Source organism: Acomys minous, assembly GCF_964271855.1.
Source record: "Acomys minous genome assembly, chromosome: 14".
In the NCBI taxonomy this organism is placed as follows: Eukaryota; Metazoa; Chordata; class Mammalia; order Rodentia; family Muridae; genus Acomys; species Acomys minous.
Window position 1 is genome coordinate 36,673,657 of NC_140496.1, and position 18,931 is coordinate 36,692,587.

At 41.5% G+C, this 18,931-nt stretch overlaps 1 protein-coding gene across 2 annotated transcripts in view; it reads right to left on the reverse strand.

The window, feature by feature from the left end:
• Window positions 1-7: 7 nt before the first annotated feature.
• Window positions 8-18,931, reverse strand: part of RBL2 (RB transcriptional corepressor like 2) — a 54,757-nt gene continuing 35,833 nt past the window's right edge. For both annotated transcript variants that reach the window (XM_084757899.1, XM_084757898.1), the window contains exons 15-22: window positions 18,500-18,766; window positions 18,078-18,358; window positions 17,817-17,993; window positions 12,688-12,759; window positions 10,996-11,101; window positions 9,831-10,033; window positions 9,123-9,287; window positions 8-1,552 (exon numbers count right to left, since the gene is read on the reverse strand). In XM_084757899.1, coding sequence (XP_084614025.1) covers window positions 1,382-1,552; window positions 9,123-9,287; window positions 9,831-10,033; window positions 10,996-11,101; window positions 12,688-12,759; window positions 17,817-17,993; window positions 18,078-18,358; window positions 18,500-18,766 — 1,442 coding nt within the window. In that variant the 3' untranslated portion in view covers window positions 8-1,381. The remainder of the gene's footprint in view (window positions 1,553-9,122; window positions 9,288-9,830; window positions 10,034-10,995; window positions 11,102-12,687; window positions 12,760-17,816; window positions 17,994-18,077; window positions 18,359-18,499; window positions 18,767-18,931) is intronic.

Here is an 18,931-nt window from a genome sequence, read left to right on the forward strand (position 1 = left end):
AACAGACTAATTTATAAGTGCTTTATTGAAAAATACACATATTTTCATATAAAATTACAGTAGCAGTACCAAGGGTTTTATAAGTACTTTGCACAGCACTGCTCTAGAGGACAGTGCAAGGTGGTAGGTGTTCAGCTGGTTTTCTTAGAGTTGTATGACGTTACCTAGTAACTCTGTTTATAATGATCCAATTTACAATTGAATTTTCTCCTTTGGATTATTAATCCAATTTAAAAACTGGTCAATATGATTAATAAAGATATATGTGTAGATAATCAATAGCTGTTAAATAATTTTCTAATTTGTATAATGGTACTATGTACTAATAAAAACCTAAATTCTCCAACCTATTTTTTTTTAACTTCCAGGAATACCCTCAAAGATACTTTCCTTTGGGTAACTACCTCCAAAAGGGAGTGGTTATAATTTTTCAGATTGCCTCAGGTCAACGTGATTTAAAAATCTCCCTTAGCTAGATGATCCGATGTAGTACCACTACCACAAACTGGAGTTTTACATGTGCCCAGAACATGTAGCCACATCAGCAGTCACTTGAGAAAAGATTAAATAGTGGCTGTTGTTTAGCCTGGAAGTATTGTACCTACGGAAGTCCACACCTTAAAAAGTGCCATCATAAATACACAGCAAAAGCTGCTGGGTCACAGCGCCATGCATTTTACAGCCCTAAAGTGCCACCAATTACACAGGTTCAGACATTGCACACCTTCTCACTGTACCGTACCTGTTGGGGAAGGGACAGAGAGCAAAGGGAGCAGGAGCCTTAGGCAAGTGCCCAGAGACGTACAGGTCTGGGCCAGCCCCTCTGTTCTGTGTTCGTCCTAAAATACATGGTTGAATCTAACCATGTGCAAGTGGGAATGAATTTAAAATCAGTTCCTTTACTGGAGCATACCTACAAAGGCCTCTAAAGATTTGCTTTCTGAGGTACTTGTAAAAGTTTACCAGAGTTTTTAAAAAAATCCAGGTCTGGATTCTGAGCCGTGTTGAAGGTAAGCACTAAGTAGTAGGGAGAGGCATCTGGGATGAATAAACTATTCTAAGGACACTGGAGTAGGTATAATTTCTCCCCAAAATGTCCCTTCCGGTCTTTTGGCTTTGAGTCACGGTTACTTGCAGTCCAGGTTGGCCTCAGCCATGCTATGTAGTTCAGGCTGGCCTTAAACTCCTGGTCCTCTTACCTTCTACCTCTTGGGTGCTGGAGAAACAGGCATGTAGTGCTACGCCCGGTCGGAGATGCTTCCCTTTTCTACCAGGCTCTAATCAGTTGCTGGATTAAGGAGCCAGGCCCCATAACCCTGCAGGCATTAAGCACTCTTGCTAAGCAGTTCATTCAAAGACGTTTCCATACTGGAGACTGACCTCAGCGTGAACCTCGGTCATTAGCTACATCTTGCAGCCGACGTAACAGAGCACAGTGATTTTCTGGGCAAATTCTTTTTGCAGGTGATTCACTTCCATCGTCCAAGAGAATCCCTCTCTTTTTAGTTGGAGTCTCTCCTGTCCGTATCATACTGTTAATTTCTCTCAGTCTCTATGGTAAGAAAAAGATAGTTACAAAACCTTTAAAACGCTAATAAAGCACATTGCTCAGAATTAAGTTAAAGGGTCTCAGATTAATTCAGCAGTTTAAGCATTTGAACACCTTTACAGAAAGAAAACCCTGAGCAGCTCGTGCCAGCACACTGGTGGCTGAGTGGGACAGAGCATTTCCATTTCACACTTCCTTGGTGATTGTGACACAAACATCTCTAATACTCACGTTCATCATCTTGTGATTGATAGTTCTACCGCATCACAGTTACGCCATGGCTAATCACACATCCACCTTGACATTCTTGTGTGTGCACATGTGTGTGTGGAGGTCAGAGGACAACTCTGCAGTCAGTTCTTTTACCTGTATGTGGGGCTTTTGTGGCAAGTGCCCTCCCTCCCTGAGCCATCTTGACAGCTCCACATACAAGTTAAAAAAACAGCGTGCCTTGGAAGTTCAGTAGCTCTCATCTATGGTTTCACTGCTTGAGAGGCAGAAGCAAGAGGATTGCTGAGGTTTAAAGTCAACCTAGCTACATGCTAGGCCCAGGTCAGCTGGAGGTACATTCTAAGACCTCGTCTCAAGCTGCCAACCTCTCCCCTCAATTTCTGGTTTTGAGACAGTCATTGTAGCCCAGGCTGGCCTCAGAGTCACTGCTGCACTCCTACATCAGCCTCAAGCATACTAGAATTAGGAGTGTTGAGCCACTATGGCAAGTTCCTTCTTCATTTTGAGACAGAGTCCCAGGGCCCCGAAGTCTGCTCAGACACTATTTTCTTTGGATACCTTGTTGACTAGAACTTTTATTCACATCTTATTTTAAAAGGACATTGAGGGGGCAATGGTAGTGCACATCTTTAAACCCCAGCACTCAGGAGGCAGAGGCTAGCCTGGTGTACAGAGCAAGTTTCAGGATAGCCAAGGCTACACAGAGAAACACTTTCTCAAAAGAACAAATACGCTATTGAAAATGTTAACATGCACATAGTTTAAGGAATTTACCCATGGTGGGTAAATAGCATCACCCTGCTTGGACAATTCTGGTTACTTCTCATCCCCCAGGTTTTAAAATGCAGATCCTAGGGCTCCTACAGTAGCCCATTGGTGGAATGTTTCATTCCCAGCACTGCATAAATGGCATAATGGTGCATACCTGGAATACAGAGATGGAGGTGGAAGGATCACAAGTTCAAGGCCATCTTGAACCACACAGCAAACTTGAGGCCAGCCTGGGCTACAGGAGACCTAGAGCCAAAAGAACTGTATATCCCTAGACTGAATTTCATTATTATTTTTATCTTTTTGTGGTTCTGGAGCTGAAACAGGGCCTGATGCATTCCAGGTAAACACTACCATGAGTGCACTCTAGTCTATCAATGCAGTCCTGTACTTTGAAGTAAACCTCTGAAATTCTCAATTAAATCGATGTTTTTTGCCCACATATATATTTTCAAAACTAACCGTCATAAAAGCTTCTGTAGGGTGGTGGTGGCACACACCTGTAATCCCAGCATTCTGGAAGGTAGAGGCAAGCAAGTGGATCACTGAGGCCAGCCTGGTCCACAGTGCAAGTTCAGGGCAGCCAAGGCTTCCTTTGGACCTTTTTCCTCTAGTTTTTCCTTCAGGTATTCCTTATCTTGTTCACTGATTACATTAGTTGATTAAATAAATTAAAAGTTACTCTTCAGTGTACAGACAGATACCATAACAGCACATTTAAAGTACACTTTGTAGGTATAACTCATTTACACAATATTTTTTCACAGTTCAAATCTTAACATTTTGGGGGAGGGGTGCCAAGTTGTACATGTGGAGGTCAGATGACAGCTATGGAGTCTTCCCCTAACTTTATGTGGGTTCAGATACTAAACTGAGGTCAGCTGGGGGGGGGTGAGGTAAGTGCCTTTCCCCTCTTAGCCATTGTGCTGACCCTCAGAGCCACATCCTAGACTTGCACAGAGAATCTACCTAGCCTCTCTCTGTGTCTGTGTGGACTACTACAGTTTTCTCCGCCCACCATGTGGGTGCCGCTAAACCATGTCGCCAACCTACTCCACCCTGGTTTATTTTCACGTACGCCCCACGGGTACCTACTACTATTACTGCACTGTAAAATCCGGCTAGTTTCTATCCTCTGCCCTTTCTCCAGGAAATAGGCATTAGGGAGGTTTTTTGGTTTTATAGATAGCATATGATGGGAGGGACTATGTGAGGTTAAGGGTTGTTTATAGTGTGCTGTATCAGTAAGTGTGGTTCCGCCTCATCTCTAACATCTATGTAGTATCTCAGAGCACATCTATCGTGGACGATCCCCCACTGGTTATTTTTCCTAGTTGCTGTATTATAAGCAAAACTGTAATTTGCCCAACAGGCTGCATCACTCCGCAGAATATGCTTTACAGGAGCGCTACGGTAAATGGACTGGGGACGTTTAGGCTGTAGATCCATACTACTTGCTTTGTGATCATTTTCCTTCGTTCAGTTGTCACCTGTTGAGACACATGACAAATCTTTCTCCATCAAATCTTTTGTTTTGTTTTTGGTTTTTTGAGACAGGGTTTCTCTGTGTAGCCTTGGCTGTCCTGGACTCACTTTGTGGACCAGGCTGACCTCAAACTCACACTGATCTACCTGCCTCTGCTAGGATTAAAAGCATGTGCCACCATGCCCAGCTATCTCCATTAAATCTTAATAGTGTGTGTTTCTGCATGCAAGTGCATGTGTGGACAGAGGACTATCTTGGGTGTTGCATAAACTTAACAAAAAACAATGCATTTCTCCTTTTTCCCAAATTTCCCTCATGCCCTGAAGCCCAGGCGCTCACTGAGTCCCTAGAGAGTCTTCTCTGGACTGCTGTAATAAGCAGACAACTAATCCTAGTGCATTTCACTTACATATGAACGCACTGAGTTCAGTGATAACTATTGAGTTTAGCAGTGGTTCTGGCATGATTTCATGTTTGGTTGGCTTTGCTGTTTAAAGTAGGTGGGGTTTGAGGTAGGGCATTTCCTTGAAGGCCAGGCTGGCCTGGTCTCAAACTTAAGATTATACCTCAGCTTCCCGAGTGCTTATTACTATTATTATTATTATTATTATTATTATTATTATTATTATTATTATTATTATTATTATTATTATTATTCACTGAAATTAAGTTTAACCATTAATCAGATTAAGGACATTCTGGTTCTTTTAAACTTTCTGAAGACCAGGAATAAAATTACTGTAAACATTCATGGTTTTGAATGAACATAAATCTCCACATCACTAAATATGTAAGAATAGGATGACTGGTGCAGCTTGAGAACTTGCGTAAGTGTGCTTCAGCATGGCTGTAGCCTTGTGTGCTCACTCCAGCAGTGTGGGATCTAGTTGCTCTTCAGAATCGCTGGGACCTGTATACCTGGCATTCGTTATCCTTGATTTGCAGATCCTTTACGTCCTGTGCGCATGTAAACCTTTACCAGAAACGGAATGTCTCCATGTGTTTTCCCAGCCCATGGCTTTGTTCATTCTAACATTGGTTTGTCTTTGTTTTGTTTTTTATTTTATGTCTATTGGTGTTTTGCCTGCATGTATGTCTATGTGAGGGTGTCATATCTAGGAGTTACAGACAGTTGTGAGCTGCCTGCCATGTTGGTGCTGGGAATTGAACCCAGGTCCTCTAGAAGAGCAGTCTGTTCTCTTAACTGCTGAGCCATCTCCCTAGCTCCTCTAACACTGTTTTTTAAAGAGCACAAATTCTTTTGGTTTTTCGAGGCAGGGTTTCTCTGTGTAGCCCTGGCTGTCCTGGACTCACTTTGTTGACACTGACCCGCCTGCCTCTGCCTTCTGAGTGCTGGGATTAAAGGTGTGTGCCACCACGCCTGCCTAAGAGCACAGATTCTTAGTTTTAATTACAACTCATTTTATAGATTATAATTTTTAGGTTGTATCTGAGAAATCTGTCCAAAACACATGCTCACCAAGACTTAGTTTTCATCTATATCTGATTTGTTACATTAATTTTCACATGTGGCACAAGACATGCATATGAGTTTACAATTATTGCAGCACATAGATTGGCACGACCCGTTGACTGACTTTTCACAAGCTGCCACAGCACCTTTGTGAAGGAACCCGCTCACACGTACACAGGTCTGCTTCAGGGTGTTGTACTGACCTCTGCATTTGCACTGCTACTATAAGCTGAGAGTCAGGTGGTGGAAGCCTTCCAACTTTTTAAAAGTTGGGTTATTGAGTTCCTTTGCCTGTTTGTTTTTGAATCATCTGGTTACTTTATACAAATAATTCTGGGATTTTGACTGGTTAGGTTAAATTTGTAAATTGGAAAAAAATTTTTTTATTTAAAACCATTTCCCTATTTTCTCAAGCTGTAATTTCCTTCAACAAGATTTTGTAGTTTAAAAGCATCCCTACTTACTTTTTAATGCTATTATGTTGCTTAAGAATGTTTTTACTTGTTCTTCATGAGTAAATCTTTTGCCCCTCGGGTATATAACCTTCCCAGTCTTACTACTTCCAGGAACTCTCATACTTCTTTGTGGTTTTGCTACATACAATCCATGTGTGGCTTATCTTACCTTTTTACATATGGCAGAATCTACAGGGCGAAGATGAACAGAAGGGAAAGTAAATACTGGAAAGGAGGCTTTCAGATTTCTCACCCTTAGGGATGATGTTATCTCAGCAAATTTGCGTCAAATCATTTCTTTCAAAGATGTTTTTATTGAACTATGAAATGGTATATCTTTACAGTTTTTGAAGACTTTAATATAAACCTGGCATTATTTCTTCCTTTAATGTCTTGTAGAATTCCCCAATAAAGTTGCCTACAGCTACAGTTTGAGGAGTTTTTTTTTTAAACTAGAATTTAAGACTGATATGGTAGTCCTGTGTGTAACCCAGCACTTAGGATGCTGAGGCAGGAAATTTGGCATGAGTTTGAGGTCAGTGTGGACTACAGAATATGAGATCCTGTTTCAAAACCAAACAGAAGGGCTGGAGGGATGGCTCAGGGTTAGGAGCACTTGTTGCTCTTATAGAGGTCCAATTCCTAGCACCTACATAGTGACTCACAACCATCTTTAGCGCCAACTCTAAGGGACCTAATACCCTCCTTCAGATTTCCCCAGGTACCAGGCATACTGACGGTGCCCATACACAAAACACAGGTAAAATACTCTATGTAAAATCTAAAAGCAAATAAGAAATTTAATTAATACTGGGTCCCTAAGTCATCGTCTTATTATAATATTCGTGTAATTTATGATTATGATTTCTCTATTTGCATGTGAGCCTGCATGACAGAAGAGGCATCATATCCCAGTATAGATGGTTGTGAGCCACCATGTGATTGCTGGAAACTGAACTTAGGATTTCTGGAAAGCAGCTAAGGCTACTTTATAAGAATTGTCTTGGTCATGGTGCTTCTTCACAGCAATAGAACAGTGACTAAGACACCTACAATTTTAACATTGTAGATTCTCATTAAATAAAATCCTTCCAGTTTCTCTTGTGAGCTCTTCTTTGACCAAATAGCATTCTTGCTAGTAATTTCTGATTCATTGCCATTATGGCCAGAAAAACAAAAAACAACCCCCCCCCTTATCTGAGTTCTTTAATTTACAAAGAATGTGGGGCTGTAGTTCAATGAAGAGCACGTGCCTAGCATGGATAAGACTGGCCCAGTCTAGAGTGTGGTCTACGTCTAAAGTGTCCCATGTGCAACTGATGCTGTTGGATTATGTTCCCATCTTTTATGTATTTATTCTATTAGTTACATTGATTCTTGGCTATGAATGTAATTTTCTTCGCTCTCGCACATTTCCTCTCGTCTCTCATGTCTCTCATAATTGAGTATACAGCTTCATACATGCTGGGCAAATGCTTTACCACTGAGCTGTATTTCCAGCCCAGGTCATATACTCATTGCTCTGAAGTCCACTTCCCTGTTTCATGGCTGCTACAATTCTCTTTGTACTTGGTGCTAGCACGATGTTTTGAACATTCTTTACACCAGCCTGACTGAACTATAATTTATATACCATATAGTTCATGTAGTGTACATACTATATAGTTCACCTTTAAAGTGTGTGACTCCAGCGAGATCCACATGGTACAGCCGATCCCCCACACTCAGCCTTACTGCTCTCAGAGAAACCTTTCCCACTAGCAGAACTGCTTCCTTTTCTCTCAGGCAGCTACTAACCTGCTTTCTGCCTCTGCATATCTGCTCATTGTGGGCATCTCACCTAAGCAAGATCTTGTGCAGTCTTCAATTAACCTTATATTTTCTTTCTATGTAGATACATACATATATAACTACCCTCTCTATAGAGATATGTACATAATAACCACATCTATACTAAGTAAGATCTTGTGCAGTCCTTTGTCACATAAGTCACTGCCATGTCTTCAGGGATTACCCACATAGAACTATGTGCTAGTACTTCACCTTTGGAGCCACGTATGTATTTCATTCATCAAGTACTAGGCATCTGGACTGCCATCCTGGAACTCACTCTGTAGGCCGGGCTTGCTTCAAACTCAGAGATCTGCCCTCCTCTGCCTCTCAAGTGCTGGTGTGCGCCGCCACCACCAGCAGCAGGCTTGCCATCCTTTAAACCGTGTCTTCACATTTGAAACAGTTAATGTAAGTTTTTTACATCTAATTTCAGATGTTCTTAGTGGGATTATGTGAAACTGACAGCAGTTTACCCCAAAAGCAATGCAGTGGGATGAGATTTCTTATATTGTGCCAAAATTTCCTATAAAACGTGCACTTTTAACCCAATACATCCCAAAATGTATAAAAAGGTAAATGAAAAAGGTAAAGGGCTGCAGAGATGGCTCAGTCACCAAAGAGCCACCAATAGGCAATACAGTGTGTAACCTCCAGCGTTGTCAGTGCAGGTGTCATACTAAGTCCCAGCCCTGCCCTGTGCTGCATGGTTCCCCAAGCACAACCCACTCAAGAGGGCATTTGGCTTGTCACGGCTTCCTTCTGTGCCCATCTGAGTCTGTCTGCAGCACCCCCAGTGAGATAGCCCTTGCCTTAAGGACATCACTTTCCTCCTCTTCTCTGCTTGGATGCACTTGCACATCCCAGGAACTATATTTATTCTCTCCACCAGTGAACCTCGTTTCCCTCAGACTGAGACAGAAGCTACCACATATGTCTAACAGGGAGCTTTCCATTTTCCCACTAAACAGACTCCAAAAGAAAGTGACACTGCCTGTTACAGAAACAGAACTTAGTAACTAGTTTAAAGATCCTAAGTTCCTATTCTGAACAGAAGTAGAAAAACTTGACTAACAAAGAAAACTTGATGTCCAAAATGTACAGAAAGAAAGGAGGCAAGAAAATGGAGTTATTTCTTCTATTTTATTTTCAACCCGAATGTCCTCAAAAATCAAGCCAGTTCGCCCTGGGCTTTGCCCTTTGTGACTTAATGTCTTCTGTTGCCTGGCCGCCACCCTCCCTCTAGGAAGTGCTTACACTGACAGAAACTGATCCTAGTATCCTAAAGCATTTTAGAGTTAGTTAAAATCATTTATGTAGTCTTACCTTTGATGGGCTGTTGCTGAAGTAGTAAAAAATCTTCTCTCGAGGAGAAAGCATTGCTTCATTTTTATGCGGGGAGATGTAAATAGGATGGTTTTGAGAAAGCTGTATCCGGCGAGGGGAGCCTGTTCTTAGGAATGGATAGGGGGAGAGGGGAGGAGTGTCCATCTGTCGGAAACAAAGTAAGTAGTTCTGAGAAAGAAATTTTCCAGCCAGGCTGTATTAAAAATCATCAGTCTTACTGAGGGAAGAGGCAGAATCAACCAGAAGCTTTTGAATGCTGAGCAGCGATGGATCAGCAGCAAAGCAGCTAGGGACTCATACTAACAGCTAACACGTGAAGGCATTTAGTTTCTGCCAGTCCCTGGTGAGCAGTTTTACACATTACATCATAACAGTCCTTAAACTATTACTATGCTCACAAAGTACAGAAAAAGTTCAGTGATTTGCAGGGTCGTTTCTGCTAAGCACCACACAATCTAAACCCGCTCTGCTGCTGTCTCCTGTTCTACTAGATGGAGAAAGTTCTACAGTCTTGTTCTTACCGCTGAGCAGCAGCAGAGATTATGTTGATGAAGCAAGGTACTTGTGTTGGAGACGCCCTTAGTTTTATTTAGTGGAAGAATTACTTGTGAATCTAGTGTATGAACTCAAACAAATGATTGCGCCCGCTCAAGTGAAAGCCCCATTCCGTGGCCCCCGAGCACTTACGCTTGCCTGCGAGTACTTCATGGCAAATGTTTGCATTTGTTTGCAGTAGATGTTGTTGTAGAACTGGATGAGGTCTCCTCTCTCCTCCTCCTCCATGTCACTGCTGCCGCCTGGGAGCCGAGTTGGGGTAGGAGGGGCACTGCTGGGGTGTGGGACTGGCAAGGTGCTGTTTGACCTCATAACTGGACTGGAGTCTCTACTGGCTGCAGCCAAGAGAAAAAGGGTGCCGGTCTGGACTGTTTGAAAAGGACCCTTCACTAGGAAACAACTCCACATGTGCATTAGTCGTCTGTGGCAATAAGCAGGCACTCTGATACTTTGGGGTTTGGGGTATCTCCTCATGTGTATGCAGGTACAGATCTGTGTGGAGGCCATAGGCTAACCTTCGGAACCATTCATTGGGAGCAGGTTTTTGAGACTCGGTCTCTCAGTGGGACGTGGGGCTCACCACCTGCACTAGCTGGCCAGCTAGCACACGCCAGTGATCACTGTCTCTGCCTCCTCAGAGTAGGATTCAAGTGCTTGCCATCATGCCTGGCTTTTTATGTAGAGGATAGAGATCAGACAGATCCACACTCATGCAGAGTACTGTACTGACTGGGCTATCTCCTCAGCCGTTGGTTGTATCATCATCATCATCATCATCATCATCATCATCATCTCCACCACCACCACTGAGACATGGTCTCACTTTATAGTCCAGGTCTGGAGCTCACAATCCTCCTGCCTTACACTTTGTGGAGAATGAGGTTACAGGCATGGGACAGCACTCTTGACCTTGAGCTCTGTTTTTAATTCCAAGGAACAAAGCTCAAAATACTAATAACTTGATTGCATTATAAGTGTATACAGGTTGACTGAGTGGTTTATATTAGTAAGTTACACAGAGGTCTCTGAAATCTGAGCCCTGTACTAACAAATTTAGGTCAACAAATAGCAGCATTTACAAAGCACAGGTCTAATCAAGGAATTCAGGCTGGAAATTGCTATTGGAAAAATGTTATTCTCTGTATGTTCAAAGCACTGGAATAAGGGACAAATGGCCACTAAATTTCATTTATTCCAACAATTTATTTGAGAATAGACTACTTCTATAAGTATGATTTTAAAATTCTTAGTTTTCTTGGCCTAAAACTAGATGTTTATAAGGATCTATTTTATTTACCTCTCTCTTTGTTTAGTTCTGTTGGAGAATTCTGGTGGCTTCTGCTGTCACTGCTGCCAGAATGTCTTCTTTTCCTTTTCCCTTTTATCAAAACACTTCTGTATACCTTTAAAGAGACAGTGAGAACAGGACAGAAACTTGCATTTATTGAATACCGGCTAGGTGGTAGGACCTTAACATACGGTATTTGGTTCTCACAAAAAATCCATAGTTATGGTTGTCATCGGGGAATGTTAAGAACTGGAACCAAGTTAGACATTGTACATGTCTATGATCTGAGCACTCAGAAGCCTAAGGGAGGAGTGTTGCAAGTTCAAGGCCAATTTGGTCTCTGTCTCTCTGTCTCTGTCATACACACACACACACACACACACACACACACGAATTTTGATCTAGCCATATGTGGTTATATGTCTGCATGCAATCATTGTTAATAATAAGCAGGTACTCTAGGACTTGGTGTGTGTGCACATTCCTTCATACCAGTACTTGGGAGGCTGAAGCAGGCAGATCCTGGTGAATTCAAGGCCAGCCTGATCTACACAGTGACTACCAGGCCTCTGTACTACATACTCTGTCTCAACAACAGCAATAACAAAACCTTGTGATCTAGGTCACAGAAGCTATTCACTAACAGCTGGGACTTTTAGCAGAGTCTGTGTCACTTCAAATTCCCAGTACTGCCAAAACCACTACAGAGCAGTACTAATATCAACCATAAAGTCAAGTCATTTTAAGAAACAAAGGCCTATCAATATTCTTAAATTTTCAGTGACAAATGAGCCATGTTAAAGAGTTTTTAACTTTCATTCAACATTGTCTCAGTCTATTACTTTACTAAACCAGGCTAAAAGGTGACATAGAAATCAGTTAACTTCTTAATTTGTATCTAGTTCATGATAATCTGGATTAAGAAGTGTGTCCCAGGGGCTGGAGGGATGGCTCAGAGGTTAGAGCGCTGCCTGCTCTTCCAAAGGTCCTGAGTTCAATTCCCAGCAACCACATGGTGGCAGCTCACAACCATCTACAATGAAATGTAGTGCCCTCTTCTGGCCTGCAGGTGTTACATGCAGGCAGAACACTGTACACAAAATAAATAAATCTTAAAAAAAAAAAAGTGTGTCCCAGGCTGGAGAGATGGCTCAGAGGTTAAGAGCACGGTCTTCTTCCAAAGGTCTTGAGTTCAATTCCCAGCAATCACATGGTGGCTCACAACCATCTATAGTAAGATCTGGTGCCCTCTTCTGGCCTGCAGGCACACATTCTTGAAGATTAGTGTACAAATAATAAATAAATAAACCTAAGAAAGAAAGGAAGATGTCCCAGGCTGGAGAGGGCTCGGTGGTTAAGAGCACCAGCTACTCTTCTAGAGGCCCAGGTTTAATTCCCAGAATCCAGTGCCCTCTTCTGGCCTCTGAGGGCACCAGGCACCCATGTGTGCAGAGATATGCATGTAGGCAATACAACCATATACATAAAAATATTTCACATCATTGCCTCTGAAGGAAGAGGACTTGAAAGAACTTGCGTGAAATTGTATGCCGGCGATGTTAAAAAAGAAAAGAAAAGAAAATAGCTAATCCCTTTAGTTGTGAATCCTGTGAAAAGGTACAGAACTAACTATAGCTTTTTTTTTTTTAATTCATCACAGACTTAAGCTTTAGTTTCAGCCCTGAGGGAAAACATGGTTACCTGGCTCCGGGCCTGTGGCTGAGTTCTGTAACAACGCATGATATTCTGGAAGGACTGGTCTTCTTTTGTGACCTACAAACAGTGAGAATTCTTAGATCTACGTCAGGCATGACAGAGTGAGCAGCTCAGTGAACCTGTTGCCACCATATTCAAAGACTATATAGTAAATGAACAACCATCTATTCATGAATCTGAAATTTACTAAAGAACTGGTATGTAACCCATAACCTGGAGTAGAAAAGCACAGTAACTAAAATGAAAAGTTGGCTAGAAGTGGAAGTTGTTGGATCTGAACAGGCAAAGGAAAAAAAAATGCAACAAATTTCCTAAGGAGTATATTGTCTGAAGAACAGAAAAAAATAAAGAGGAATAGCTGCAGGAACTGCTGGAGACCGGTTAGCACATCAGCGTTCATGAGACAGGGGACGACAGGCGGAGAAGCAAGAAAAGATGCTCAAAGAAGTACACATTAAGCTGAGCATCATGGGAGGCAGGGGCATGAAGGTCAAGAGTCAGTCCGCCTGGCCTAAGAAAAGACTGACAGCATCCAAGTTTACTTTAAAACATTAATGTACACATTCAGGAAGCTCAGCAAACAGCAGACGGAATCAAGAGATCCATGTCACATTTATCATAGTAAAAATGTGTAAAGCTATAGAAAGTATCAAAACATTTTTTTCCTTTACAGGGAAAGTTCAATAAGGTAAGAGCTGACTTCTCAGAAGCTATACAAATGGAGTAACAGATTCAGAGTGGTCAAAAGACAAACATCCTATACACTGCAAAGCATTCTTTCAAAAGTCCTCATAGAAAGGCAACAGAAAGTGTTGACAGCAGGTAATACAAGCACACGTACATATGGGAGAGGCCGGAACACTTGGAAAACATTAACATATTGCAAGGACGGGGTACATGCCTATTATTTTTAATTAAAAAGAGCGATTATATAAAACAAAGTGTGTATGATATATTGTTACAGCTGCAACAGAAATACACACTTAGCAAAAATGTACAAAGGAGGTGGGTAGGGTTTAGGCAAGTGCCTGGAAAGCCACTTAAACCCAGAGGAACCAATAAGAAGCAGAAATTTAAGGTTAATATAATGGCAGCTATAACTACACACCTTTCCTGGTTCTTTTAGAAGTCATACCATTGAATCAAGGTAATGGTGGATTTGCAGTACTTCAATGAAATATATATAAATACACAAACAGTACCATCACAAGAAGATAAAAGGGGAAAGAACACTAATGCGTGTATATATCTCACTGACATGACTTTGAAGCTAGTTCTGAGACATTAAAGTGTGTGAAAGAGAGGCGGGGCGGGGGAGAATATATAGCAAAACCAAAACCATTACTAAAAGTCAATATGAAATACCTAATTCAAAAGAAAACACACAGAAATAAAGGAACCGAGATATACAGAAAACGGAATGAGTGTATATAGGATAAACAGAAAACAAGTAAAATGGCAGACAAATGAGTTAACAATAAAAGTAAATGGATTACACACTAAAGGTCAGAAAGTTGTAAGACTAGGAAAAATACCTATTTATTGTTTTGGGGTTTTTTTTTGTTTTTGTTTTTTTTTGTTTTTGTTTTTGTTTTTTTTTTTGAGGCAGGGTTTCTCTGTGTAGCCTTAGCTGTCCTAGGCTCACTTTGTAGACCAGGCTAGCCTCGACTCACAGAGATCCGCCTGCCTCTGCCTCCCTGTCTCAAAAAAAAAAAAGTTATAAGAAACATAAGTGTACCTAATTAATAGGGCACCAAATACATGAACCTCATAGCAAAAAGGGTAAAACAGACAATCTAAAAATATTTAGAGATTTCAATACAGAACTTTCAACAATAGAAGATCTGGGCAGAAGATCAAAGAGAAAACAAAATATTAACAAACTGACCTAACAAACATCTGGAAAACAGTCTATTCTCACAATGGCAATATAATATTTAGTCTTCTTTCTTTTTACAAATGGCATAAACTATACTTAAAAGAACCTTAAGACTCAACAACAATAACAACAAAAAAACCCTTACACATGAAACACATCTAACAAAGTCAACCTATAAAAGCTACTTTCTAAAAATAAATATAAAGAAATAAACCAACATGGTGAAAGATCTATACAATGGATACTTTAAGACACTGAAGAAAGAAAATGAAGAGCACACCAAGAGATGGAAAGACCACCCATGCTTATGGATTAGCTTAATTAATGCTGAGAAAATGTCTATATTGGGGAAGCCATCTACATATTCAATAGAAAATGTAATTATCAAATTCATATGGAAAGGCTCTGGGACCATTACTTTTCACAAGGATGTGGAAAGACTGTATGGGACAGAGGTAGGGGAAGACTAGACTTAAACAGTGTTTTCTGGACATGAGGAGGCCACTATACTCATGAATATATAGCAGATGTGGTTGCCTGCTCAAGATCAGTCTAGTCCATATTCCAACATGGTAGTGAACAGGTGCTCAGGGACCTCCACCCCAACTGAAGAGATGAGGGCTCCTGGGAGTTGGTGGCTTCTTAGGAAGAAATAGTTTTTAAGGGTGCTGTCTCTGGCAGGTCAACCTTGCTCCAGTGGATGGCTGCATACCTGATTTCTCTGCCATCCTGTCTATCCACATGCCTGCTTCCAGCTCCAACAGGTGCCCCAATATTTAGCTTTCTTAAACAAGTGGAAGGACAGAGGCATTGCTCAGTTGGTCCAGTGCTTGCCTGTCATGCACAAAGCCTTGGTGTCAATGCCCAGCATTGCCCAACTGGCATGGCTGAGCCAGGCGCAGTGGTCCACATCTGTAATCCCAGCACTCAGGAGACAGAGGCTGGTGGATCTCTGAGTCCAAGGCCAGCCTGTTGTATAAAGCAAGTTTAGGACAGAGAGAAACCCTGTCTTGGGGGGGGGGACACAAATCTCAAAACAACAAAAACCTGGCATGGTTGTATATACCTAAAATTCCAGTGCTTAGGAACAGAAAATGTCTGCCTCCCCGAGTGCTGGTAAGGCCATATCTTAATAGAGAAAATAAATGAAACTAAATAAGTCTTAGAAATTATCAAAATTTGTCAAACTTTATTTAGATTGACCAAGAAAAATAACTCAAATTACTACAATCAGAAATGAAAAGGGACTTTACAGGACAAAAAGGATTACATGTCCTTAACTCAGGAGGGACAGACAATGTCTCTGAAAGAACACACTGCCAAAACTGACTCTAGAAGTGACAGGCGACCCAAACAGACCCATGAGAAGAATGAAGCTGAATTCATCACTAAATTACCCACAAAGAAAAGACCCGCCTCTGGTGGCTTCTCTGCTAATATCAAACTTCACAGAGCATAAGATAGAACACTGATTTTTCTAAAAGGCTAGATTTACCCCAGGAACAAGATCAGACAAAGCCATGTAACAGACTTCCAGACAACAGCTAGTGAATATGCACAAAATTCCTCTAAAAACTAGTAACCAAATAAGAAATCAAGCATCACCATAACTAAAAGAGATTTGCAAATGGAAGGCAATGACCTAACATGAAACCCAACCAATGTAATATACTCTATCATTAGAATATCGAAACTCACAATGAATACAGAAAAAGGCCTTTAATAACATCCAACACCTTTTTATGAAACATTCAATAAAACTAGGAAGATAAAGGGCACTTCTTCACTAGGTGAAAGCAGTCTATCTGAGGTACAGGTGACGAGGAACATACATTTAATGCCATAGACCAATAGTGAAAGACTAGTTTTCTCAGTAAGGCCAGGAAGCACACAAGGCTTTCTGCTTTTAACCCTGCACTGGATTTTCTAGCCATGATAATTAGGAAAGAGAAGGAATTTGGACAAGAAGTAGCACAATTATTAAGACTGCATAATCTTCACATAAAAACAGTTGACATAGTTGACATGCTTAAAGTTCACTGGGTTAAGAGGTTCAGGACTGGACATTTAGGTGAGTGTAGAGTGCTTGTCTGGCATTTTAATGGCTCTAGGTTTACTCTGCACCACAAAAAAAAATAATAATAAATAAAATAAAATAAATAAAAGAGCCAGCTTAGCAAGGTTGCCAGGTACCAAGTCAAGATGTAGGCCCCAACTATTTTCTATACTCTTGCAATGAGTACATCAAAAATGAAACAGCTACATTCCAATACCGTCAAAACACAGGAACACAGCAAGGGCAAGAGCTACACTCTAAAAAGCACAAAACATTGCTAACCAATGGCAGGTCTGAACAAATGGGAAAACAAGGCATGTTCATGAAGACTGAGCAAAAGATGACTAAACTCCCCAAATTGATCTACAGATTTTCAAGTGACTCTTATGACAGTGACAACTTGATTTTAAAACTTGTGCAGAATTCCAAGGGAGTCCGAATAGCTCAAATAATCGAAAAGTAAAGTTGGGACTCACATTTCCCAATTTCAAAATTTACAAAAAAGCAAGAGTTATTGAGAGTGTAAAGTACTAGGTCTAATGGACATAGGTCAACAAAATAAAAATCGTGTTGAGATAAGCCATGTGTCCACGGTAACTGATTCCGCAAAGATTCAGTGGGGAGATGTGTCTAAAATAACGAACATTATGGCAACCAGAAAGCAACACAAAGAGTGAAGCTGGTCTTGAATCTCACACCACAAGTAAAAATGACTCAGAATAAGTCAGAAACCATAAATGCAGAAGACAGTGATAAAGCTTCATGATACTGGGTCTCAAATCTGGCAATGAATTCACAGGGCAAACACTCCGTCCCACTCCAAACACATACTGCATCCTTTTAAAAAGTACTGATGAGAAACTAGAGGAACTAAGATCTTTATATATTGCATGTATCAATATAAAGTAGAACTATACTTTGGAAAGTAGCCTGGCAGTTCCTCAGTGTTTAAACACACAGTTCCTGTATGAGCCGCAGAGCCATTTCTGGGCATTTACTCTGGGGGAAACGGAAGCCTGTGTCTACATAAAAGCTTATCCACAACGCTCACAACAGCATTATTCAAAATTGCCAGAAAACCCACATGTCCACTAACAGAGGGATAAAAGTACTGCCCAATGTCCATAAAATGGAATATTCTAAAGAATCTTTCCCTTTCCATGCCTGACTGGCACTCACCTTTGCCATCACATAAATGGCACACATTAGCAGCTGGTCCAGATGTCTGTCCATCATAAGTTCAGGACACTGGATTATAGAGAATTCAAAGCAGGTCCAAATTTTTTTCCTTAGTTCATCTGAAATCTCTAGTTTTGCACAAAGATCCCGAAGGCGGACACCTGCTAAGTGGTAAACCTAACAAAGGAATAAGAATATTTCAAACCTTGATACTTACGCTCCCCGAGCTTGTGTTCCAGTTGAAGGCACAGGAAATATTACCTTTCTAAAGAAAAGTGATAACGAGCTAGTCTTCCGTGGCCTCGTGCTGCTGCTGGCTGAAGGCTGGCCGTGTTTCTGCGGTTGTCCACCTGGGGAAATCTGCTGAATGGCCACCTGCCCAGGGACTTGCAAAGTTGTTCCTGTCACCTGCTGAGAACTCAGACTTCCAGCGAGGGCCTGAGCACTGAGGGGCTGGATAGAGCTGGTCACAGCTTGCGCCTGGCCACCAACATTGACCTGGACTGGGAAGAACGTTATCCCTCCGTTCTCGTTGGCAATCCCTGAGTTATGACAGAGGGAGACAGGAGCTGTTGATGTGAGGGGCTTGCGTCTCTCCTCCCCACCCTCCACCATGGCCATCTTATACTGGCGCTCTTGCCAACAAATGCCAGAGAACAAATACCTAACTCCACCTTCCTTACCTTGTACTGGAATGGTCACTGTTTGTCCATTGTTGGCTGTGACAGTGGCTGTTGCCATGGTGACCAAGGTCTGTCCAGGAACTGGTGTGACAGAAACAGCCTCCCCAGAGACATTCTGCACAGGGACAGCATTGACTAGGGGTTGAGGGGCGATGCGCCCAGATGTGCTTCCTTCAGAGGGACTGTCATTCTCAAACAGCCGCCTTCTAGTAGTACTGATTGTTGGGGAGCTGTACCTGTCATATAGCGTGGCTGGAGATGGTATACCTACGACCCAAAGAAATTAGGCTATTTAACACAGAAACAGATCTGACTTCCATCTAAGCCCTTTTTCAAATACAATGCATTTCAAATACTTCATAATTTTAAAACCAAATAAAACCAGTACAAAAGTCATAGTACTTGCTCCCATACTTATTGTAGTGAAAATTC